Here is a 25271-nt window from a genome sequence, read left to right on the forward strand (position 1 = left end):
AAAAACATTCAAATTTCGAAATTCCAAGAAAAAAATATGAACCCCTAAAGCTGTTCAAATTTCAAGAACAATTTATGATTGACTCTTTTTTCCTCTCACAGTGTGCATGCACTTAATAAGATCGAAATTTTGAAAAGGAATAAAATAAATCATCCGTCTCAAATTAATGATAACAAAATTCAAACCTAATAAAAAAAACTATGCATGAACTGGATTACTTTTGATCCATTCATCAATCGTTTTAATTGCTCTTCAACCACCGAAGCCTCTAAACTATTCAAATTGCTTTAAAAAAATCTCCCTTAAAAGCGTCATTTCAAGAAGATTTGATGCGGCATCACAAGCACTGTGAAATATTTTCTTTTTTATTCCAATGCTTTTTACAACATTTCAAACAGTCTTAATAAGTGAACTAAGAAAATGCTGGTTCGATGGAAGCTTCTTGAAATTGATTTATTTTATCTTATCTAACAAAACGATTCCAATGCGTAGTGGTTGATGGGAACCTTTATCAACCAGCGGCCGTCAAGAGCGGAGTGCCCCGAAGGAGTGTACTTGGAGATCTGCTTTTCCTTCTCTACGCGAATGATTATCCTGAATCCACCGGAAAACTCCAATTTTTTTCAAGTTTGCCGATGATACTAAATTGTTTTCACGTTCTTCTGTCACTGAACAACAAATGCGTAAGCATTTTGTGCAATACGAAATGAAGCACAGGACTTATGCTTCCTTTGAAATGACCCAAATCAGGTCACTAAGCCGATAAAACAAAAGCGAAATAAATTTTTTGAGAGAAAAAAAAACAAAACAGCAAATAAGGCTAGTAAAATTGAAAACTGCAGGAACAATTCAGAACACTGAAAGCAATTACATTGAAAATTTCGTATAAAAAATCAATTCTACGATATGGCAACTAAGCCGACTAAAGATAAGCAGACAAACTATAGTTTTTTTTTAGAAAGGAATACTTCCAGTTTTAAAAAAAAAACAGTTTCAGGTCATATTCGAACCCAAGACCTTTGTCGTCCCAGGCGTATTCTTCACCTCCACACTAAAAGCTGGACACGCGTAGAAATATGAATTCATTATGAACCAAAATACAAAAGATTCTGTTAAAGACATTGTTAACCTGAAAAAAGTCTTTATTCCGATTTGATAACGCTTGCTAATTGCAAGCATATAGATGATACAAGCAAACAACAATCTAAAATGTTACATTGAATTTTTTCCTGATGATAATTTGGGTGCAGAGATTTGGAGTTTTATAAGAAAATTTTTAAAGTTAAAAAAGTACGAAATTTATTTTAGGTTGTTTCTTTATTCCAACGTTTTTTTCCTGGTCTGACAAGATGTGACAACTAAGCCGACAACAGAAAAAGTTAGCCAGAAAAAGTCTATATTTCAGTTTGATAACGCTTGCTAATCGCAAGCGCAATCAAGGATCAGAACGGAACCATCAAAACTATTTAGAATCGCAAAAAAAATTGGCGCTACAAAAGCTCCAAAAAAATTAACTTTTTTAAAACTAAGTTATCAGGGCTTAAATTAATCATAACTAAGCTGTTTTTCACCTGCTCGCTCGCTTTATGTGCTCGAAATTGAAATACAAATCAAAATTTGTACGCGAGTTTTTCTCGCGAGAGGGAAATTTTTTTGGAAAGCATTAAAGCTCGTTCGAATCAAGGCTGACAGCGATTCAATTTGGTGTATCACTCGACCCATTCCAACGATGACTTGTGGCACCTGATGTCGCGCGAAAGACTAAGTAGAAAGGAAACAAGGTTAGCCGGCTACGGTGCGAGGAGTACAGAATGTTCCGACCATTGTCTTAAATTATGCAAAAAAGGCAGCAAAAAAAAACAATTCAAAGATGTGACAACCAAGCCGACCATTAAGCAGACAAACAATTGGCTGATAATTGCCTTCGAAAAAGCATATTCGACGATTTGACACGTTTGAAAAAAAAAACAGCTCCTGGCCAGATTCGAACCCACAACCTTTGCATTCCCAGGCATAATCGTTACCGCGAGGCTAAGTTGGCCGGGAACGCATGCAAGTTTGAATTCATTATGAGCCAAGATACAAGTGATTCTGTTTAATAAAATGTTGAACGGAAAAAGTCTATATTCCGGTTTGATAACGCTTGCTAATCGCAAGAGTAATCAGCCTTAAACTCGGTTGTTCACGTTTCCCGATCAAGTTTTTCGTGATCTTATCTTGTAGTGTTTGATTGTGGAGGTTATGTTCCTTTCAACAAAAGAAACGAACTGAACTGAGAAAGAATAAAACGTCAAACCACGAAAAATTATATTTTGGCATGATTAAATTTTATGACTTTTCCTATAAAAATCATTACGACCTAGAGAATTGTATTCTCTACGTTCATTGACAATATAAAATTCAAGCAAGCGCGAAAATCAATTCTACGATATGGCAACTAAGCCGACTAAAGATAAGCAGACAAACTATAGTTTTTTTTTAGAAAGGAATACTTCCAGTTTTAAAAAAAAACAGTTTCAGGTCATATTCGAACCCAAGACCTTTGTCGTCCCAGGCGTATTCTTCACCTCCACACTAAAAGCTGGACACGCGTAGAAATATGAATTCATTATGAACCAAAATACAAAAGATTCTGTTAAAGACATTGTTAACCTGAAAAAAGTCTTTATTCCGATTTGATAACGCTTGCTAATTGCAAGCATATAGATGATACAAGCAAACAACAATCTAAAATGTTACATTGAATTTTTTCCTGATGATAATTTGGGTGCAGAGATTTGGAGTTTTATAAGAAAATTTTTAAAGTTAAAAAAGTACGGAATTTATTTTAGGTTGTTTCTTTATTCCAACGTTTTCTTCCTGGTCTGACAAGATGTGACAACTAAGCCGACAACAGAAAAAGTTAGCCAGAAAAAGTCTATATTTCAGTTTGATAACGCTTGCTAATCGCAAGCGCAATCAAGGATCAGAACGGAACCATCAAAACTATTTAGAATCGCAAAAAAAATTGGCGCTACAAAAGCTCCAAAAAATTAACTTTTTAAAAACTAAGTTATCAGGGCTTAAATTAATCATAACTAAGCTGTTTTTCACCTGCTCGCTCGCTTTATGTGCTCGAAATTGAAATACAAATCAAAATTTGTACGCGAGTTTTTCTCGCGAGAGGGAAATTTTTTTTGGAAAGCATTAAAGCTCGTTCGAATCAAGGCTGACAGCGATTCAATTTGGTGTATCACTCGACCCATTCCAACGATGACTTGTGGCACCTGATGTCGCGCGAAAGACTAAGTAGAAAGGAAACAAGGTTAGCCGGCTACGGTGCGAGGAGTACAGAATGTTCCGACCATTGTCTTAAATTATGCAAAAAAGGCAGCAAAAAAAAACAATTCAAAGATGTGACAACCAAGCCGACCATTAAGCAGACAAACAATTGGCTGATAATTGCCTTCGAAAAAGCATATTCGACGATTTGACACGTTTGAAAAAAAAAACAGCTCCTGGCCAGATTCGAACCCACAACCTTTGCATTCCCAGGCATAATCGTTACCGCGAGGCTAAGTTGGCCGGGAACGCATGCAAGTTTGAATTCATTATGAGCCAAGATACAAGTGATTCTGTTTAATAAAATGTTGAACGGAAAAAGTCTATATTCCGGTTTGATAACGCTTGCTAATCGCAAGAGTAATCAGCCTTAAACTCGGTTGTTCACGTTTCCCGATCAAGTTTTTCGTGATCTTATCTTGTAGTGTTTGATTGTGGAGGTTATATTCCTTTCAACAAAAGAAACGAACTGAACTGAGAAAGAATAAAACGTCAAACCACGAAAAATTATATTTTGGCATGATTAAATTTATGACTTTTCCTATAAAAATCATTACGACCTAGAGAATTGTATTCTCTACGTTCATTGACAATTTAAAATTCAAGCAAGCGCGAAATAGAGCACTGAGACGATTTCATTTTTGACATTTGTTTTTTTTTCTTACACGATATTAGAACGCGCCACATCTGCTCTGTAATTCTTACTGTGCAGATGAAAAAAATCAAATGAAACATTGATTATGACTATTTCAATTATGTTTAAGTGCTCAAATTTTTTCTTTTATTCTCGAAAAATGAAAATCTCGACAAGGCTCTGTATTCAATTTTCCTTTTAAATTCAAAAAATCATTTCAGTTTAATGAAGACTCTGATCAAATAGGTTTGCGAGCAAACTAACTACAGATCCAAAAACTATAACAATATTTTGGTTAAAAAAAGAGCTGCTTTTATAACACAAGCTGTTTACTTGTTGTCCGCGTAAACAGACTAAACATTAGAATGGGCGCCTTTCATAAGTCTAAAAACTTCTTTTCGTTGAAGAGCCACTCGATTCCTTTGTCCATTCAAATTATCACATTGATCAAGGTTAAAGTTTTGCCAATTCCATGCGACTTGAAGACATTGATAAGTTTCATATTTCATAATCAAAATAGCCATAACCAACAGACTTTTGCAAAAAACGATATTGTCAGTATTATATCCAAACGAAAACTCTTCAAATTTCAAAACACACTGAATTGTCACATTTTTCAATAAAACCTGAGTGTAGCGCAATTCCAGTGCTTCAAGCAGATTAGTGAACATGAAAGTTGCTTATATATGAAATCTAAGGAAAAAACAATGAAATGAGTGCAACCGTAACAAAAGAAGGAGTAATCCAACAACGCTTTTGATTTCAAAATTTGAACAGAAAAAATAATTTGAACTTAGGGTTAGGTTTTTTAAACTAATATGGTTCTCCAAAACTACAGGGTTCAGATTTTCGTATTTTAAACTCATAAACGAAATCCCAAAACTGCCAACAGCATACAGCTGCACTTTCAGCAAAGCTTTTAAACAATTTCACTTGCAAAATCATCAAACCCATGAAAGGGATTCATAATCCAGCGTATTTAATTTTAAAATATCAGATTCTTTTATCTTATTTTATTTGTCAGCTTAAAGAAAAATTTCGACATATCGTAAAAAAAACCAATTTAGAATTATTAAAAACTTCAACAAAAACATTAGGATGGGAGGCCACATCTGCATCTGCTGGTAGTAACTTTACATCAACCCACCAAAGTGTCGACAATTTCAAATTTTACACTTTTGAAAACTTTCGAAACCGATAAAAACGCCCTATATAAAAAAATTAAAAGGCGTTGAGCAGTCATATTTGGAAACCAGTTAGAAATCCTCAGAATACCTTGAGAGCACCCGCTATAACGCTGAGTAATTCAAACTTAGTGAGGTTTACAAACCTTAAATATTTGAAAAAATTTTAAAAAGCATAAAAACGGCATATCTAAGAAAACAAGATATGAGCAATCAAATTTGGAGACAAGAGTGAAACTTCTGAGAGTATTCTGACAGCACCCCACTATGGGACTGACAATAATCGTTGTATCTAACAAAAAAAGTTTTCAGTATTCATATTTGGAGATCCAAATTCGTAACCCCTGTGGAAACCCTGACAGCGTAACACATTTGAATGGCTAATTTCAAAGTTGGCCAAGAATGGCTATTTTCAAAATCTGAAAACTCTAACGCATTGCAATAAATGATATAGATTAAACATGCAGAAACTCTTTTGTTAACCATGCAAAAATTAGCCAAAAAAACTTAAACATGGCGAGATAGTGAAGCCCGCACTTAAAGATATAACAGATTACCTTAAGTTGAGAAAACCAGAACAAAATACATTTTTTTTCAGCTGCAACAGCTTAAAATTGCAGAAAATTTTACGAAAAAAAAATTCCCAACGCTAAGCCACTTCGAGCAAAACAATGATTATTCGTTGTAATTAACCTGAAAAGCAAAAACATTCAGACCGACTTCTCGAAAGCAAGCAAAATTTATTGAATTTTTGTATTGCAGCTCCAAAAAAGACTGAAAGATCTTTAGTATGATACATAAGCTCCACCTCTGGATTTTTAGAGTACACAGACCCGAGCTTTTAACTACAGAAGATAAAAGAATTTTGGCGTAATACAGTGTAAGTAGCAAAAACAAGAGAAAAACAGAATCTGACTACAAACAAGATATTGATACTATGGAGGTACGTTTTTTTGGTAATTTTTTCTTCGTTTAACAAACTAGAAGCCTTACCCGAAAATTAACTATTTAAAATTTACTAGCTAAAGCTAGGGTTATTCGCAAGAGCTCGTATTGCAGATTAAAGAGTAAGTTCGATTTTAACCTGCTGTCATGTGATAACTGGACATAATCACTACAAATGCCTGTTAATGTCACTTAAAAATTTTAGAAGCAAATGCGGGATAGCGACCGCATTGCTATGCTCAGCACTCGCACTCCACAACTCGAGCTGGTCATAGTTGCGACTAATTTATTCGGATGAAAAGTGAATCTTACCGACTAAAGCTCTGTTCTCGCAAGTCCATAAAATCATCCATACGTGTTCACTTCGCAAGTCGAGAAAAGCGACTTGTTTTTACAGTGGAACCAAGAAAAGCTTGTTGATCCACGAGTATATTTAAACAAGTAAACAAGAAAAAAGTTTTTGAAACACATTCGACGGTTTTTATCGTATGCAACAGAACGATTTGTACCATTAATTGTCACTTTGACCTCAGTAAAATTGTATCTTTAAAGCTAAATTATCATACTTGCTTTGTAAATGCAGGCATAGAACCTAAGCTACACTGCTAGGTTGATGAAATTCAAACACCAATAAACTTTATTCAAGCTTCAACTTGGACATACAGAAGCGTCTTTTACTCTGCCTTTTCTACTTTGGGTTTCTTGGTCAGTTTTTTCACAACATAGTTACACAGTATTATAGTAATGGCTATGCCATGATACAAGAAATATATCTGGCTCCAGAATTTCAGAGTCTGAGCTCCTGATAACAAGTAGAATGCCATATTAAGATAGTTCCAGTACTGATTAGTAAGTACCCATGATATAACGGTGACGATTGCTGAGACTACTCGCGATTTCTGGATTGTTTCATTCTTCATGAAAGCTTTTTCGAAGATGACAGCTGAGAAATTGAGTAGAGGCACACACATGAAACTGAGGAAGTAGCCTGACCTGACCCCGTGCCACAGAGCGGACACAAAGAACGTGGCTGGTTTCCTAAAGCACAAAACTCTGGTGATACTCTAGCAGTACAAAATGAAACGACATTTATCTGATCAACACAAACAGCTTCTTCCAAGATTCACTCATAAAATTGCCCGATTCTTCAACTGTATGAATCAAACTCTAAGCTTTACAAGGACGCTGATGATAAGTGAGCAGGCCCGAATTATGAGTGTCACGCATTAACCACTCAGCCACGCACGCTTAACAAATCACAAATGAAGTAGAGAACATATGCTATACAATTTCCAAGGCTAGATAGTATTTATAGCAAAAATGGCATCAAACAAGTGAACACTTTCCACCTTGAATGAACGCTTTTATTTGCGAGTTAGGTTAGAAAAAGGGAAGTTTCGTACTACTACACTACCTTTTCCCAAGTGTAAACAGCTGAACTATTCACGACCAGCAATCAACAAATCAAAATAGCGTTCTCTTCAAAAATGAATGAAATTTTGCGGGCTTTCAAAATTCAGAAAAGCAAAACAACTCACCTCATCGACTTAATAGGACACTCTTTGAAGGTGTACTGCACAAGCCACCACTGCACACACATATTCCAACATCTCACTCCATCTTGCATTGTCAACATAGTCTCCACACCCACTACGTCCATGTTGCGCACAGTCTCAAACGAATACTCCGTCTCCCTCTCTTCCTCTTTTCTTTCGGCCTCTGAACCCCCCGTCGACCCAATGCCATCGGTCACACTAGTTGAGAGCGAGTAAATCTCATACGCCTTCTTAGTTGGACCCTTTCCTGGTTTGGGTTCGCTCCATTTAGGGTAAGCTCCAAATCCAGCAATGACGAAGCAAACCTCAGCTAACAACCAGCCGAAGTACATACGAAGTCTGAACATTGTAAAAAGCGGAAACATGTAGGCTATTTTGAAGAAAACTGTCGTTTCTGCAAACTCTTCTGTATGCAGATATGCCGACTTGTATCTGGAAAAGAAGAGAAACAATGGAATGATAACAATGAAGAATTTGAGACGATGCAATATTTCTGGAATTTTGTCTGATTTTTTGGGTGTGAATCTTTGGTGCACGAAATCGTAGTAAGTTCTGTAAGTGAAGATAGGTCCTGTAAATAGTCCCATGAAGCAGAAGGAGTAGTGGAATAAGTCCAGCATATTGTATTCTGGCATCTTCACACTCTTCAGCCGAATTTCATCATCAACTACGTCCTAAAATGGTAATTTTATCAAAATTGGTGTATTCTAATTAACTCTCATTATAATTTTCGTACTTAAAAATAAAGCAAAAAAACATGCTGACAGGCAAGCGCCTAATATAGCTAACAAAAGGAACCCCACTAAAAGCAGTAGCGTGCCTAGGGGGAAGCAGATGGCATATCATTAGGCTAGGAATCGATGGCTCTGAAAAAGCAACCAACAGTGCTTACTTCAATCATATGTAATTACCTGGTTTTCTCTGGCTTCTCAGATACTTACAATTCAAACGAAACTATTCAATCAGATATTAACTCAGATAAGAACAAAACAAAAACTCTCAGATATACACTGAATATAACATTCTTTTGTACTGTTTAGTGGCATCTGTGGGACTTGACTGCACTGCCTATAATAAGCTATCGTTAACCTCACAAGTCCATATTAGTGATGATAAATAATGTGCCCAGTTTAATAAGGAAAATGGGTCTTTCAATCTAAGAAGCATATCTGGGAAAGGTGGTTATAAGAATATATACTTGACTGATATGAAAATAGGAAAGGATGCTTGGAGAAAGTGAAGGAAAGTAAAGAAGGACTGCCTGCAATGTGACTGACTTGACTGATGAGTCTCTTGTTGTAAACTGCATCCCTGTGGTCGAACACAGCACTTATCATCTTCAGCACCAGAATCATGAGGACCCCGTTGACGAAGTTGTTCAGTTGCCAGATGGAGAAGACGTGCAGCAGTCTCAGAGTGGAGATGTAGAGGAAGAGGAGAAAGAACGTCACTGGCTTCCACTGCTTGATCGACACTGAACAAATAACACGCCAATCATCAACAATTCAAACATCCCATCAGCAAAAGCAAACAGAATTCTATCTCCCCATTGATTGCATTCAATGTTCCCCACCTACTATAGCCAAAAACCACTAAAAGCATACTAGTAATACAAAATAATACAGCCCCACTGGTTCTCAATATCTTAGACCCAACTTGGTCACTTAATGTCTTCTTTAATACAACCTAGACGTAAAATAGGGCCGGGCCTTCTCAAGGCAACAATTAATGAAAGATGAATGTGGCACATACATTCACACTGCAGAGAACATGGGGGGTTGATAGAAGGGACACTTACCGCAAACAGTGACTGTGTAAGTAGCTGCCACGAACAATAAGACATGGACTGCCTGATAGTTGCAGTAGAGGACAGTGAACAGGAGTCCAGACAGAGTGCAGCTCCACTTGCGCACATTGCCGGGCGGAGTGTAGGACACCAACACAGAGAGGACGAGAGTGAGTGCCAATGCAGAGACATAGGAGGAGTCTTCTGTGGAGAAGGAGTTTATTATATTTAGTACGGCAGTTAGCATCTAAGTCTGAAAAGAAAACAATAGTAGCCAATGTCACTTTCTGCTGCTCATCAAATAAAAATCACAAGAGGCACCTTCATCAAAGTCTAGCATTGAGTTGAGAAGCAAAGATAAACATCAGAGAGTGACGTTCACAAATTTGCATAAAAGCCTGAAGGCAGCAGGCAATGGTCAAGCAACGGCAGAAGCAACACATATAGGAAACAGCCAGAATCAAATTTGTGAACAATATTTGTGAATACAAAATGAGGCCCAGAAAGACTGAATCGCATAAAAGTATTTATCTTTTAAGGGAAATGAAATGCGTTGAATGAAATAACAATAATGCCATATATCCGCATAGAGAAAGATTGGCCGCATATCACTTGGCAGCCACAGGGGAGATGAAAAAAGGTCAATAATAGCCTGGACATCTGGGTACTAATGAAAACACTATCAAATTATCTGACAGCATAAACGTTTTTTGGAATACAACCAGTTCCAAACTGGAAAACCCAACTAACAGAAAGTTGGAAAAGAGTCAACGAACTCAAGGAAACCGATAAAAAGGAATTATTAATTTTTAATTTTTTCCAACTTTCGAGAAATACATCACGTTAAAGCTCTATAAAAATCACGAATGTTCGAAGACTGAAAATGTTTCCATAAAAAACACTAATAATTACAGAAAACTGAACGGAACTCTTTCATGTTAAGTCACCTTTCGAAACTGAGAGCCACTCACGTTTTCACTTTCGGGCAATTTCCGCTCTTTAATAGTTTGTAACTAACCTTGTTTTTAACAAATGAAAATTTGAATTGAAATCAAAAAGAACTCTCAAACTGCGAAAAGTCAAAAGTTAGCTGCACTTTACAATGAAAAAGCCTATACCACTTCAATAAGTGTCTTCACTACATTCTCTGACTTAGACAAGAGCCAGGGTCGGCGTGCAATTAGAAGAGCACAAATTGTTTCGAACAAAGTGATTATCGTATACAAAATTCATTTTTTAAATTATTTTGTCGTTTTCCTGGAATCCTCGAAACCATTACTAAAAAAAATTGCTGTTCAAGTTACAAAAACTTTTCTCGTTTTTGCAGACACTCTACTAAAAGATGCAGTTTTAAAGTCGGCTTAAACTGTGATTTAGGTTAAGCCAGACTTAAAAACTGCATCTTATTGTATCGTAACTGGCAAAAATCTTACTATATCGTTATTTTTGCAATTGAAAATGCTTTTGTAACTAAGAGAAAAACTTACCAAGCGGCAGCTAAGCCAAAAATACCCGAGCAGAAATCCTTTAAACCGAAAAAAAAACTAAACAAATTCCCTCAGAACACACAAGCACACAATAAGTTTTTTCGGTCATCAAACGACGCAGTTAGAGACCACTTAGTCGATAAAAAAGCCGAAACCGATTAAGCCGAAGAAAGACAAAAAAGCGAAAAAAAACGAAACTTCAACAAATCGAGTTCGTAAAATTACAACCAATGTAAAAATTGAAATTTGATTCGACCGAAATTTTAAGAAGCTAAAACACTAGCCATGATCATCAGACAATTGAAAAGATTCGATGAACGCAATTAAACAGAAAAAAAACTCTTTGCTTTTTGAAAAAATCTCAACATTCGAATTTAAAACAAAAAAAATATGACCTTCGAGCTTTTTGATTTCTAGATCAATTTGTAAGTGACTTTTTTGATAAAAGTAGCCCAATTTGAGAAAACTGAATGGAATTGTAAATTCTTTTATTCAGCTAGGAAATCTGAATAAAAATTTCAAAACTAGAAGCCGATCACGTTTTTTGCGATCCTAACACTTTAGCTGTTCGATATTTGAGTTTGCTAACAAAGGAAATGAACTGAAACTGAAAAAAAAACCAAAAGTCAAATAGCCAAAAGTGAAATTGAGCCTGAAAAAATTTAAAGACTTTTCCTGAAAAAAACCATCGAGACTAATATAAGAGTCTGAACTACGATCATCGACTCCTAAAAACAACAACAATGAAAATCGGTTCCAGCAAAAACAAACAAATCTTAGATGTTGCATCTAAGCCGACAAAACATTATCTGAAAAATTCTAGGCCGAAAATTTTATTGTACTACAAAATAAGTTTTTTTCATATTAGTGTAGTTTTTCGCCGGGTGTGATTAAAAACAGACCTTACGCATTTTCTACAGTGATTAAATAATAGACAAGTTCGAAAACAGCGTTCGTAGAAAAATGATCAGAAAAAAAACAAGGAATAAAAAAAATTCAAAATAGTTTGAATTTTTTGAAGTTTTCGCTTCCCAAAATTGAGCTAAATAACTTCAAAAACGAACTTAACTTGCTTAAAACTAAGTTTTTAGGGCTTAAAATAGGCACAATGAAGCTGTCGTAGTCCTGCTCGCTCGCTTATTTCGTTCAAAATTGAAATAAAAATCAAAAACTTTAAAAAAGTTTCTCTCAATACTGAAAATTTTTTTCAAATTTTTGTGATGTCGATGGAATCGCAACTGAAAGACTTCAATTTGGTATATCACTCGCCCTATTCCAATGATTATTTGCGTTACTAGATTTTGCGTGGAAACCAAAAAGAAAAAAAATCAAAACAACCGAACACAAAGTCTCTCTACATTTTTCAAATGGTCGGAATGATTAAAACATCGGACAATTATAAAAATTAAGTGAAACCAAAAAAACTACCAAAAAATTTGATTGATTCTTGCAGTTCTTTGAGCTTTGGGAATCAAACCATACTCAAACCACGAAATATGAAACAAAATTCAAAAAAGTTTTGCGAAATCGTTATGCTATAAACTTCGACGGAAAAAAACATCAAAATCTACACGCATGTGAAGATATCAAAAAAGATTTCAAATGAACTCGTATAGCCAGTGAAATTAACAATATTAAAGTGTTTGCTACTAAAATTCAGACAGAAAAAATATGAAAAAAGTAGGATCCATCACTCAAAGCTAAATTAATGAGTTACAATTATCATTATGTACCCCAAGTGCCAATCAACCTGGACCAATCATCAACGACCAACCAATGAAGGAACAACAATTGACACAGAGGCAAAGCTGCGCTTCGCAAACACTTGCGAGAATACGACCAAAAAGCAGCTCTAAGTAAAATAAGAAAAAGTAGAAATAAGCCTCGAATTAGCACAAAATCAGCTACGTGTCGGATTCGAATCTGAGACCTAACAAAATTGAGTCTCACGCAATAACCACTCAGCCACGGATACTCGAAATCCCTATGAAGTAGCCAGCAATAACGCAGCTACATTTGCTTAAAAAAATTGCCTATTCGATGCTGCAAAAGTAGCACCATATGCAAAAAGACACAATTTTGCATGTACCATGCACTAAATTGGAAAGCAAAAAGCCAAATTATGTCTCAAGTGTGTATTCAAAACATAGCCAACTGAAAATTGGAAAAGAGTAATGAGCGCAAGTAAACAAAAAACACTGACTTCTTTGAAAAAATCTCAACTTTCAAACTTCAAAGAAAAAAATAGATGCCCTTTAATTTCTTTGAATTTCTAGAGCAATTTATGAATGACGTTTTTTTGATAGCATTAACCCAACTTGAGACAACTGGATCACTGAAGTTTTTATTCCTCTGGAAATCTAAAAAATAAATTCCACTTTCGAAACTAAAAATTGTTCACGTTTTTTTGCGCCACTTCTACGTTCTTATTTGGAGAGTGCAGACCTCAATTTCAGCAGATGAATTTCAATTAAACTCAAAAAGTGCATAAATACCTCAGTGCATTCATAAATGCATCAATATGTATGAATGTACATCTGTAGTTATTAGAGACTTTTAAGACTTTTCCTGAAAAAAAAATCAGCATGACCTATATAAGAGCCTTCATTAGTTCATTACACTTTAAAAATTGTGAGATATATTGAGTTGGAAAGTTTCTGAAACCGATCTTTTTATCAGTGTACTGCTTTTTGAAACAAATAAATTTTTTCGGTTCATTTGATGAATTAAAAATGCATCAGCTGAGTTAACTTTTTACTAATCAAATGTCAAATCACATACGATTTTATACTGCTACCGCAGCCTACCGATTCAAAATTGCCACCGAAAGTAGCATTTTTATTTGCGAATTAGAGTGGAAAAAAGAAAGTCCGTACTATTACTTTTTGCTTCGCAAGTGTAATAAAGAAACAACACAGAAACCAACTGACACAACTTCAGACATTGAAAAAATTTTTAAAAAAAAACTGAAAAACAACGTACAAAAAATTAAGCAAACGAACGATAGCGCGACATCTATACCTTTCCAAAAGGAAAACTTACAATATCCAAAACAAAGACTCGAGAAATGACTCGAACACCAGACCTTTACTGAGCCAAGCATGTGCGTTACCTCTTCGCTAAGCGGGCACAGATTGCAACAAGAACTTGAACAGCTGTTTCAGTAAACAGATAATCCTTCAAGCCCTTTCGTTAAATTAAACACAAACTGTTTTTGAAACTATAACTTTATGGTGCCGAAGAATTACTTTTTGATCTCGTGAAACTACATAAGACAACTACAGAAGATAGTTGGTTCAATTAGGTGGAGCTTATTTGAACTGCGCATCAAAATCTTTCGGTCCTCAGTAATAAACCATGTTTAGAAAGTGTCCCTATTGAGTGACTGGATTAACTCACATACTCGAACACTAGTATTAAACAAACAACGGCCAGCACGTTGTGGTCACTAAATACTTGGGAATAATAATCATCATAATAATAGTAATCATCGTCATCGTTGGTTTTCCAGCCTCTTCTTGGATTCGAAGGTGCAGTGAGAAAAGCCAAAGGCGGCCATATTCTCCATAGTGATAGATTTGAACGAATGTGTGGTGTGCGAATATTCATTGACAAGATAGAGTTTCGACAACCACTGTAATTGCATTTCAATAGTTTTTTTAATTAACTACGGTACCTACTCCAACTTAACAAAAACAGAGCTGCACTTTGCAAACTTTGCAAAAACGAGCCAAAAAACATCACAAGGGATCTTTGAGAACGTAAAACAAAAAGACAAAATAAAATAAGAAAAGTAACCTTTGAAACATAAATAAAAAATTAACTTTCTACTCAGCATTCTTTAAATGTGGAGACCCCTCAAAACACGAAATATCTCCTTCATAGAACCCAGCCCTAGAAAATTGACCTCCACTCGAAGAACATTGAGCCCCTCAAAACTTAGGGGATGTGCATGGAACCGATCGAAACTTTTACACCGTTGAACTTGAACCCTAAATTTGAAAAATAAACGCTGTTTTTAATACAAACACAAACTGCCTGAAATAAGTTAAAAAGATACGATTAATCAGAAGTGATACAAACTTGGGGAGCACAATGATAAAACGCTGTTCTGTCCAGTCCTTCTCCTCTCCCTCGAAGTAAATTCTATACCTTTCCAAAATCCCCCCCCCCCCCCTCCTCCCCCGCGAACGAACTAAGCTGTTGAGTATGGAATATGGAATTTGAACAACTCACGTCGAGATTAGTAGCGCATACCTTCAACCACCTACCCATTCCATGACACTTATAACAAAACAAATGTCAGTTAATCGCCTACCAAATAGTATTTGAGCTGTAAACAGATGAGAAGATACTTAAGAACATAGCCACTCGAAGATTGGAAAAGAGTAATGAACGCAAGTAACCATAAAAAACACTGACTTTCTTGAAAAATCTCAACTTTCGAATTTCAAAGAAAAAAATAGATGCTCTTTAAGCTCTTTGAATTTCTGCAACGGTTTGATTGGCACTTTTTTGATAACATGAAAACTTGAGAAAACTGGATCAACAGGTAAAGTTTTTATTCCGCGGGAAATCTAAAAACTAAATTCCACTTTGTAAATTAGAAATGAATCACAAATTTTGGCGCCATTTGCACGTTCGTGTTTCGAGAGTGCTATTCACGTCACTTTCAGCAGATGAATTTCAATTGAACTCAAAACGTGCGTTATAACTAAGTGCATCAACATTTTTAGGCTTTTTCCTTAAAAAAAATCAGCAAGACCTATATAAGAGAGTCTTCAATACGTTCATTACTCAAAGCTGCCAATTTGGATTGAGAAAACAATCGGATTATTAAAGAAAAATCTGCATAAGCAAATGCTTGTGTTACAATAAGCATTTGCTTTGAAATTTCTTTCTCAGCTCAATCATCATTGCAGAGATTTTCTATTTATACTTAATATCTATTCTTGATTTTGAGCTTCTGAAAACATTTAGCTTGCTCGCTGGTTAAAGTCTTCTTCGGGCGTTACTGAGGCTGTAGAACATGTTGGAAAAAACAGTAATTGCAATTTGAACCGGCTGCAATAAAATTAATAGACCCGCTAAGAGGTCCTAGCGAATTTTTCTGCCAAACAGAATTTCTGCAGAGTAATTTCTCAAAATGTTTCATCAATAAAATGGTCACCATCTCAGTGGGCTTTGGCTTAAAGATGCAAAAAATAAGCTTAATAACTTAGACAAGAGAAGGTCAGAATAGTATACAAGATGCGAAGCGGAGTTTCGCACAACTTTCGATGCAACACAAAAAAAATAAAACCATAAGAAAGCAAAAAAATGAACAAGTTATAAATAACACTGAACAGCACTTTTGCATTTGCAACTACAATGAAAGTTGCTAACAGCATAAAAAATAATAGATGTGGCAACTAAGCCGACAATTTTTGAGCAGACGCAAATTTAGCAGCAAAAAAAAAAGATTTTACGAATAAAAATTTTCAAATCTTTCAAATCCAACCCAGAAATGAGAAATAACAACACTTCCACTTGTAACAAGCAAGAATTTTTTATACAAACTAGAAAAAAAAACAAGTTCCACCGAGACTCGAACTTCAGACCTTATATTGGAAAGGAGCCTGGAAGATGTTAATGTTCAATAATAAAAGATTTGTATTCAGAACAGAATAAAGAAAAAAATGTGAGCCAACAAAACTGCTGTTGTCATGAAAAAAAATTTGAGCCATAAAGTTATAAGTGTTTACGAACCATATAAAAGCATAACAAAAAATTTTACTTTCGAAACTATGCCATATAATTTGAGCCGAAACCGTTTAATCGAAAATAATACCGAAAAAAATCACAAATTACAGAGCTTTCAATTATAGTTAAAGCAACTGTTATCTTTAAAAAACCTACGCTATGGAAAGTAAGCCCATTAAATACTTACCAGATACTATAAACTGCACTTCGGGGAAAATATAAACTGGGTAAATGGATCGAGGCAAACTAGGACGAAAACCACTACATCATTTTTTTTCAAGTATTATATTTATAATGATGGTAGTTCACTTAAATTATCAAGAAATTAAACATGTCAGCAGAGTGCAAGTCAGCAGTCGTGAAATTCACCATTTCCACTTAAATTGACCATTCTGTGAACAAATTTATTTACGGGAAATAACGTAATGGAAATCGACACAAAATTTTTTTAGAACTTTTTTTCAAACTTTCAAACTTTGAAGAAAAATGTCAGGTTTAATCTCTTTGAACTCCATAATCATTTTGAGAATGACACTTTTCTGCTAAAATAAACCCAATTTAAAAAACAACGATGAATGGGTAAATTTTTTATTCCGCTGGGAAATCTAATTCTTTTTTGCGCCGTTTCGGCTTTCGTAATCGGAGATCGCAATTTAGAAAACTTTTTAGCAGATGAATTTGTATTGCACTCAAAAAGTGCAAACATACCTAAGTGCTTTCATAAACAAATGTATGATTGCATTTCTGTAGTTATTAAAAAGTTTCAAGACTTTTTCCAGACAACTAAACAAACAAAAAACCTTCAAGACCTATATAAAAGAAAACCACTTCGTTCTCTAACACTTCACAAAAAAAAACCGCTGGAGTTTCTACCTTCAATTAGCTAAAGTTAGTTTACAGTAATTAACTATAAATTAACGCAAACTTATTTTTTCATTTTTACACCAAACTTGTTGATATAAGCATCTGAGTAAGGTAGGATAACTAAGTACGAGACAGCAAGGGAATAAACAAAACATGTGATGTTTGTCAGTTGCCTTAGTTTTTCTCTACAACTAGATGATTCAGTAGCTGAAGAAGTAGCGTTTAAAAAGAAAAAGTAGCTTTAAAAAACAGAAAAGGCGAGAAAACATATTAAGTTTTGAAAAACATCCCTCTGCGGCACACAGACATCGAGCTCAACCGTTCAAGCCGACAACCATACATAACTATGCTACTGACACTTGAAGAGCCGAAACATTAGCCACTGATAAAGCGGAGAATACATGCTAAACTGCCAATACTATGGTGTGCAATCTGCAAGCATACAACTTTCACAGCATACCAGTTATGCTCGCTAATCTCCAAAACTGATCCAAATTCGTTAAATTAATAAGAGATATTTCTCGGCAAATAACTCGGTCAATAAATTAATTTCGGCATTATTTCTATTGATCTGAACATCATATAACATTTTTATCATCTGCCAGTTTTTGGTACAAATCGGCGCAAGCTAGCCACAAGAACCGGTCGGTAATGTCCTTGAGACAAATTGCTCTTTTTGGCGGTCAACCTTAATCAAGGCTGAACCGAATTAGAACCAAAAAACAGTTAAAATAGGATGTAACCCCCGTTTTTAGTATATTAATACATGGGCAGGTGGGGGACTCGAACCTACGTCAACTGTTAACCTATATAATCGGCGTTAGCTTAGGCCACTCGGCCAACTGTGCTTATTTTATATGCATCTATACTTGTTTTATTCTATACTCTTGTTTTGCATTGCAACATCCTCCCCCCCCCCCCCCCCTGAAGAAGGAAGAACCGGAGCGAGCTTAACGGTCGGCCGCGTGACTTCACGGGTTGCGGTCCTGACAAGGGCGGATCGGGCGCAACCGTCCTGTCCGTAGTTTAGCTTGACGATTCGGGCGAGAGGGTAGTACCCACGCGGACTATCGGGCTCAATCACCCACACGAGATCGCCTGTTTTAAGAGTGAAGTCAGAATGAGTGTGCCACTTGACACGCTTATTCAGCGAGGGAACATATTCTCGAAGCCAACGAGACCAAATCGCGTTAGCATATGACTGCGCTCGCGCGTACCTTTTCTTGTGATCGAAGTGCTCCCCGGGTAAAAGCGAAGGAAAGCTTGTGGCATGTTGTCCAAGCAAAAAATGGTTTGGGGTTAACGCTTCTAACTCACGTGAATCGGTACTAACGGGAGTGATTGGCCTCGAATTCAAAGCCTGTTCAACTAAGCAGAGTGTTGTTCCTAACACCTCTTCAGTGACTCGCCTACTGCCTAGGATATCGTACAGCACGCGCTTCACGCTTCGGACGAGGCGTTCCCAGGAGCCGCCATGATGGGGCGCGCCTGGCGGGTTAAATTTCCAAGTAACACCTTTGTGTGCAAAAATGGTCGGAGCCATGCCATTCCAGCTCTTGATGCAGGCAAGTAATTCCTTTTCCGCACCAACGAAGTTCGTGCCATTATCCGACCAGATTGTGCTTGGCGTACCACGGCGCGCAACGAACCGTTCAATGCCCATGACACACGAACTGGTGTCCAGAGACGGTACAATCTCAAGGTGTACAGCCCTGGTGGTGAGGCAAGTAAAAAGAAATCCCCATCTTTTTTCCGTGCTTCTGCGAACCGGAACGTAAAGCGGTCCAAAGTAATCCACCCCCGTATGATTGAAGGGTGGTTGCTTATATCCGAGACGTTCGACAGGTAAATCGGACATAATTGGCTGGATGGTGCTTGCTTTGCGTTTACGGCATGTCACATATTGATTTTCGACAGACCGAAGTAGTCGACGCAACCCAAGTATTGCATATTTCATATTTAAAACGGAGCGCATGTAATCTAATCCTTGATGAAAATGCTCATCGTGGAGGCTGCGGGCCAACAAACGAACTAAGGTATGTCGGGCGTCGAGTATTTTTGGGTGCTTAGTATCAAACTCGGTATTCACTAAGCGCACAATCCGTCCGGTGGAACGAATGATACCAGCGGGATCGATAAATGGCGAGTATGTGGCAATTTTACTACTATTCTTAATAGGTTTGTCAGCGGTGAGTGTTTTTAACTCAACGGGGAAAGATTCCATCTGAGCAAGATGAATCAGTTTGCTTTCTGCAATATCAAGTTCAGTTGGGTCGGTGATTTGTAAGTCCTTACCACGAAAATGCTTATGTGAAGGCAACATCCTCAACATGAAAGCGACTACTCGTTTAAATCTTGTAAAGGAACTGAACCTTTCCCAATTGAACCAGTGTTCGGGATGTTTGATTGATGTGACATCGGTGACGAAGGAAGATGATGTCTCCAAGCAATTATCAACATCACAAGAAGGACCCTTCAAACGAATTTTATTGATTACACGTTCGTCGGGTATAAACGGCCAATCAGTAGTCCTGAGAATGCTCGGACCAATAACCCAGCTGCTATCCTTGAGGGCTTCCGAAGAAATCCCCCGCGTACCGGTATCAGCTGGATTATCGCCGCTAAAAACATGGTGCCACTCATCAATAGTGGTCGACTCGAGGATTTCGCCGACACGATTAGCGACGAATACAGGTAATTTTTCAGTGGAGTTTAGCCACTGCAAAACTGTTTTACTATCTGTCCACATAAAGACATGATTAATTGAGACGGTAAGGGCGGTCAGTATATCATCTTTTAGTCGTGTGGCGAGCAGAGCAGCTTGAAGCTCTAGTTTTGGTATAGATAGCGCTTTCATGGGCGCAACGCGAGCTTTACCAAAGATGAAGGATATTTGAGTTTTATGCGAGCTCGCGAGTCGCGCACGCAAAAATCCAACAGCACAGAAAACGTCCTGCGAGCTATCACCGAACATGTGGAGCTCAATTTGATCAACAGGCTCTGTGAAGTAACAACGGGGAATAGTCAATTGTTCCAAGAGAGGGAGACCGGAGTGCCACTCGAGAAACTTATCTCTTATGTCTTCTGGCAATTCGTCGTCCCAACCCCAACTTTGACCACTGATTTTCCAAATATCTTTCAGTAAAAGACGGGCCCTAACTGTGTATGGAGCTACTAACCCAACAGGGTCAAACACAGAAGAGACGAAACTCAAGACGGTTCGTTGAGTTATTGCTTTATCGAGAGGACGATCCACGCCTCTGCTAACAACCAATGTGTCTCTCACATGGTCCCACTTAAGACCTAAGACGTGTGATGATTGTTCGGCACCGTTACATATTTCCTTGATGGGTGAAGATGAGGTTTCGGATTCCTCGGGGTTCATTGCTGAAGTGATTTCATCAGCATTACTGACAAATTTAGTCAAATTAAATCCTCCCAATTTTAGTAAGGAAACCAAATCGCGACTAGTTTTAATTGCTTGGGTAACGTTCTCGAATGAATCCAAGTAATCGTCCATGTAAAATTTTTCATTTACGACTGAGGCGGCCTCAGGGTATGTGGACATATTATCAGTTGCTGTTTTTTGCAACGCGAAATTGGCGCACGTAGGCGAATCCCGTGCGCCGAATATATGGCGAGTGTACTGATGAACTACCACATCGGAAGTGGTATCCTCCCGCCACAAAAAACGGAGCGAAATTTGATCGCGGGCAAGGACTCCTACCTGGAGGAACATACCCTCTATATCCGCGGAGACGGCGTACTTGTGTTGACGGAATCGCAAAAGCACAAAAATTAAATTTTGGAGTAGGTCAGGACCCACCAATAAGGACTTATTTAAGGATGTGCCATGAAACTTAGAAGCCCCATTAAGGACTCGGCGCACCTTACCCGGCTTATTCGGATTTACGACGGGATGGTGCGGAAGATACCACTCGCGATCGGAACGCTTAAGTGGATCATGCGGTTCGACGGTAACGACATAGCCTTTCCTAATGTCCTCTCTAATTGTTTCTGCGTATCTTTCGCGCAGCTCAGGGTCTTTACTTAACCTTCTCTCCAATGATTTAAATTGGGCGAGGCATCCCAGGTCGCGGCACCACGAAATCACTATTATTCGGCTCGGAGGAAACTTTAAACTTGACCCTCTGAGTCTCAACAACGGTGGTCGAATTGAAACCACTAATTGACAAGTTAACGGGCTCCCCTACTAAGCCGAGACGGTTTACGAGTGACGATGATACCCAGGAGTGAGTCGATGCACTATCACAAAGAACCAACGTCAGGAGACTGGTTACATCCGAGGATACACCAAGTGTTGCAATTGGCAACAACCCTTTAGAAGATTCAATGTCATGTACATCACTAACAGCGGCATGGGTGGAAGTGTTTTTGTTCTCCTTGGATTTGTTTGTTCCAGCCTTATTCGAGACATTGAATTTTCCTTCCGAGGAAATATTCTTTCGGCTCCATGGAGCAAGACATTATGTGTGCTATCACACTCTGGCTTCGGGCACTTTTTTGCTCTAGAACATTGCCGGAAACTATGATTGCCATTGAGACAAGCGAAGCAAAGTTTCTGTTCAGCTACGTATTTTGCTCGCTGAGTAGCATTCTTTTCCTTAAAAACAGCACAATTCCACAATGCATGACTACCCTTACACAAAACGCACGGCGGAAACTTAGACTTATCCTGAGCCTTACTAGTTACCTGGCTATTGGCTGCAAAAACTTTGGTTGCTTTTGGTTTAACCGGTTCTTCGTTTTTTGCCTTAGAGCTGAGTAAACGTAATCTTTCATGCCCCTCGGCCTTTTCTTTCAACCAGTTGTTAAAGTCTAAGAGTGTTGGTCGCTGCCAATTATGTCTAACAGTATGCATTGACCAAGCCTCCTTGAGGTTAGGCGGAAGTTTACTAACAGCTTGGTTTAACAGGTTAACACTCTTTAGATCATCGTTGAAAGACAATGATTTGAAAACTGCTACGAGGCCAGATATGGCAGAGGAGAAACTAATGACATTTTCCGAATTGTGCATCTTAAGTGGAGGAAAAGTATTCAGCTTATCAAGATGCGCACCAACAATGGCATGTGGTTGCCCAAACTTCCGTTGCAAGGTGGCCAGTGCATCCTTGTACATAACGCCACTATAACTAAACTCCGCAATTGCGGTTTTTGCTTTGCCTGTGACGAGCGTTTTTAAGTATGTCAGTTTCGTATCATCGGTGAGAACAGCGGAATCAACGGTGGACTTAAACTGACCAAACCATTCGTGCCAGTTTATCGGGTTGCCGTCAAACTGGGCTAACTTCCATTCAGGAAGATGATCTTTGCGGCTATGCATCAATAATTCCGCCAATTCACGAGCGGAGAGAGGTCGATCCGATGAACAACCTTGGTTCGGATAAACGGGAGACGGTGCGTAGTCTTCGTTGACTGGCTGATAACCAGTATTAGTTTGATTGACAAAATGCGGAACATGTTGTGGATGAACTGGGGGAGTATTAAAATACACAGTCCCACCACTAGTATACGGAGCGGCGGTGTTACACGATGGGACAATAGTCTGGACTGGCGCTGCATGGCAATTAGGTGCCGAAAAGAAAACCGGCGTTGGGTTTACTCCAGAAGATGAGAAGCCACCACCAGCAAATGCAGGCGACAAAGAAACAAAACCAGAACCGGGTTGGGCCGGTAACATTGGGACAGGTAATGATTCCGGTTGCGCGATGGCAAAACTACCATTAGTTATGTTTGAACTCATGGTCTGTAAAGGAACAGCAGACGGTGGTGGTAACACGTGTGCACTAGAATGCATATTGTTAACTGGGAATGGAACAGAGGCTGGGAATGAAACAGAAGCTTGCAATGGCAAAAGGCTTGCACTGCCAAATTGAGGCATAGCCCGATGTCCATAACTATGGATTCCAGGGTCACTCAATGCTGTGTGCTCATGGTTATGACTATTACTGGTGTGAATTGCATGAGCAAGGAGGGCGGAAGTCGTCGGTCCTGACGAAATGGGTACATGAGTGAAGGCCTGCAAACCTGGCGCACTAGCAACGTCGGGAGATGCTTGTGAACTAACAGAGTCTACCCAATCATTAGTTCGATCGGTTGCTACCTTTGAAATAGGTTGACTTACTCCTGTCAAGTTACTTTCCGCTACCTTCTCGCTAACCTCAGATGAACTGTCCTCAAGTTCAAACGCTTTCAATTCCATTTCAATTAGTTGCTTTTTATGATTTTCAGCCAATTGCTCTAGTTCCAGCTGACTTTGTTCGAACTTAAGACGATTCTCTTGCTCTTTAAGTCTTAAAGATACTTGATACTGCCTTTCCAGCTCCTCATGGCGTCGTTTTACTAAAGCTAACTCATGCCGTTTCTCACTTGATGACATAGTGCGAACAGTCGACGTATGACGAGTGGAAGCAGATTTATCAGACTTATGTGAGTCAAGCTTTCTACTATCCTTAGACTTATTAGAGACCTTAGACCTGTTTTCAGATATTCGTGCTGCTGAGTCACTTGTTTTGTGCGAGCGTGAGGATGTCTCAGACCTAGTTTGTTGTAAAGATCCCTTGCTCCCTGTAATGCCGGCTGCTGGAAATGACGAAGGTTCAAGGCTCATCTTGTAACTCTGAGCTTCGTGCATTACTTTATCGTTCATTTCGGTTGCTTTCTTAAGCCAAAGGTCTTGCTGAGCAATAATTTTTTCAGGATTTTCCGTTTTTCCCGCTAACCTAATTAATTGCTCATTGACGTCGACAGCTTTTTCCAACGCAATTTTACATTTGTAAACAGCATTATCAATTTTTGTAGTGCGACTAATTTTCTCAATGTACTCAAGTAATAATGAGTGACCTTTAAGCAGCTCATTTTCTAGATTTAGACGGGTTTCGAATAACTTGCGTATCTTACTTTGGAATTTTTCGTCCATGTTTTTCACAAATTGACAATATTCTACGGATGCTCACTTATAGAAAACAATCAATAAAATGAGATACTGTTTTGGTACGTAATCAAATTTGCATTAGTAAATCAACATTAGCTTACAAGACGGGGGAACTTGACGTCTCAAAGCTTCTACCTGAAGCCTATTTCTTATAGCTTTCCGAGCTTTGAGGGGTAAGCGGTTTCGCTTCTTACGTGTCTTAAGGATGTTAAGATTAGCGCTATAACGCCTTAGAAGGAGGAGAGTCTTTAACTCAAGGGAAGGAGGCTGGTGAAGCTCTTTGTACTTCTCAATTAGTACCTGGTCCTTAGCCTTACGCTTAGAGATAAAGTCTTTAACGACGTTGAGAACGAGAATACCTGTTGAACCTAAACTTTCCTCTATATCCTCGGTTCCGTTCCGTCTACAGTCTACGATCGCACAAATGTTTGTCCTATACCTTAATAACAAATTGACAAGTTGCTCACTACTCAGCTTGCGGTTATTGTTGCTGCGGTGCCTACTTATCGAGTTATTAATGGCGTCGTGCCATATTACAAGGTCGTTACGGTGCGACAAGTAGTGATGAAGGTAGTACTGTATCGTTTTCTGAGAGTCCCTAGCGTTAAAGTTCAAACTTAAACCTGGCTTCGTAAAGCAAGTATCTTTGACGCGCTTCTGGGACGGAGCGGGAAGTTTTCGGAGCGCGTGATCCAAAGAACTAGCTCCTAGAATGAATACCATACACTTAGGGGACCTATGCGACGGCTTCGTTACGCTTAAGTACCAATGGGGTTGGAAAATTAAGTAGGTCGGTT

At 38.0% G+C, this 25271-nt stretch overlaps 2 protein-coding genes across 2 annotated transcripts in view; one reads left to right on the forward strand and one right to left on the reverse strand.

Moving 5' to 3' along the window:
- The window catches only part of LOC134842285 (alpha-mannosidase 2-like), a 402951-nt gene that overhangs the window by 218292 nt on the left and 159388 nt on the right, over nucleotides 1–25271 (forward strand). The window lies entirely within an intron of this gene.
- On the reverse strand, nucleotides 6652–9768 carry LOC134841247 (lysophospholipid acyltransferase 7-like). Its single transcript, XM_063857103.1, has 5 exons — nucleotides 9748–9768; nucleotides 9439–9679; nucleotides 8918–9114; nucleotides 7623–8314; nucleotides 6652–7122 (listed from the first exon to the last, which is right to left on the reverse strand). Exons 2-5 carry the CDS (start codon nucleotides 9671–9673, stop codon nucleotides 6759–6761), a joined length of 1488 nt encoding a protein of 495 aa, XP_063713173.1. The 5' UTR covers nucleotides 9674–9679; nucleotides 9748–9768; the 3' UTR covers nucleotides 6652–6758.

This window comes from Symsagittifera roscoffensis, chromosome 3 (assembly GCF_963678635.1).
Source record: "Symsagittifera roscoffensis chromosome 3, txSymRosc1.1, whole genome shotgun sequence".
In the NCBI taxonomy this organism is placed as follows: Eukaryota; Metazoa; Xenacoelomorpha; order Acoela; family Convolutidae; genus Symsagittifera; species Symsagittifera roscoffensis.

What these genes read in the sequence shown, in the direction of transcription:
- LOC134841247 (XM_063857103.1), bottom strand. Translation starts at nt 9,673, where the DNA reads ATGCTAACTGCCGTACTAAATATAATAAACTCCTTCTCCACAGAAGAC. An exon ending in ACAAGAGACTCATCAGTCAA is followed by an intron (nt 8,315 to 8,917) that starts GTCAGTCACATT and finishes TTACCATTTTAG; the next exon opens with GACGTAGTTGATGATGAAAT. An exon ending in TGTCCTATTAAGTCGATGAG is followed by an intron (nt 7,123 to 7,622) that starts GTGAGTTGTTTT and finishes TTTGTGCTTTAG; the next exon opens with GAAACCAGCCACGTTCTTTG.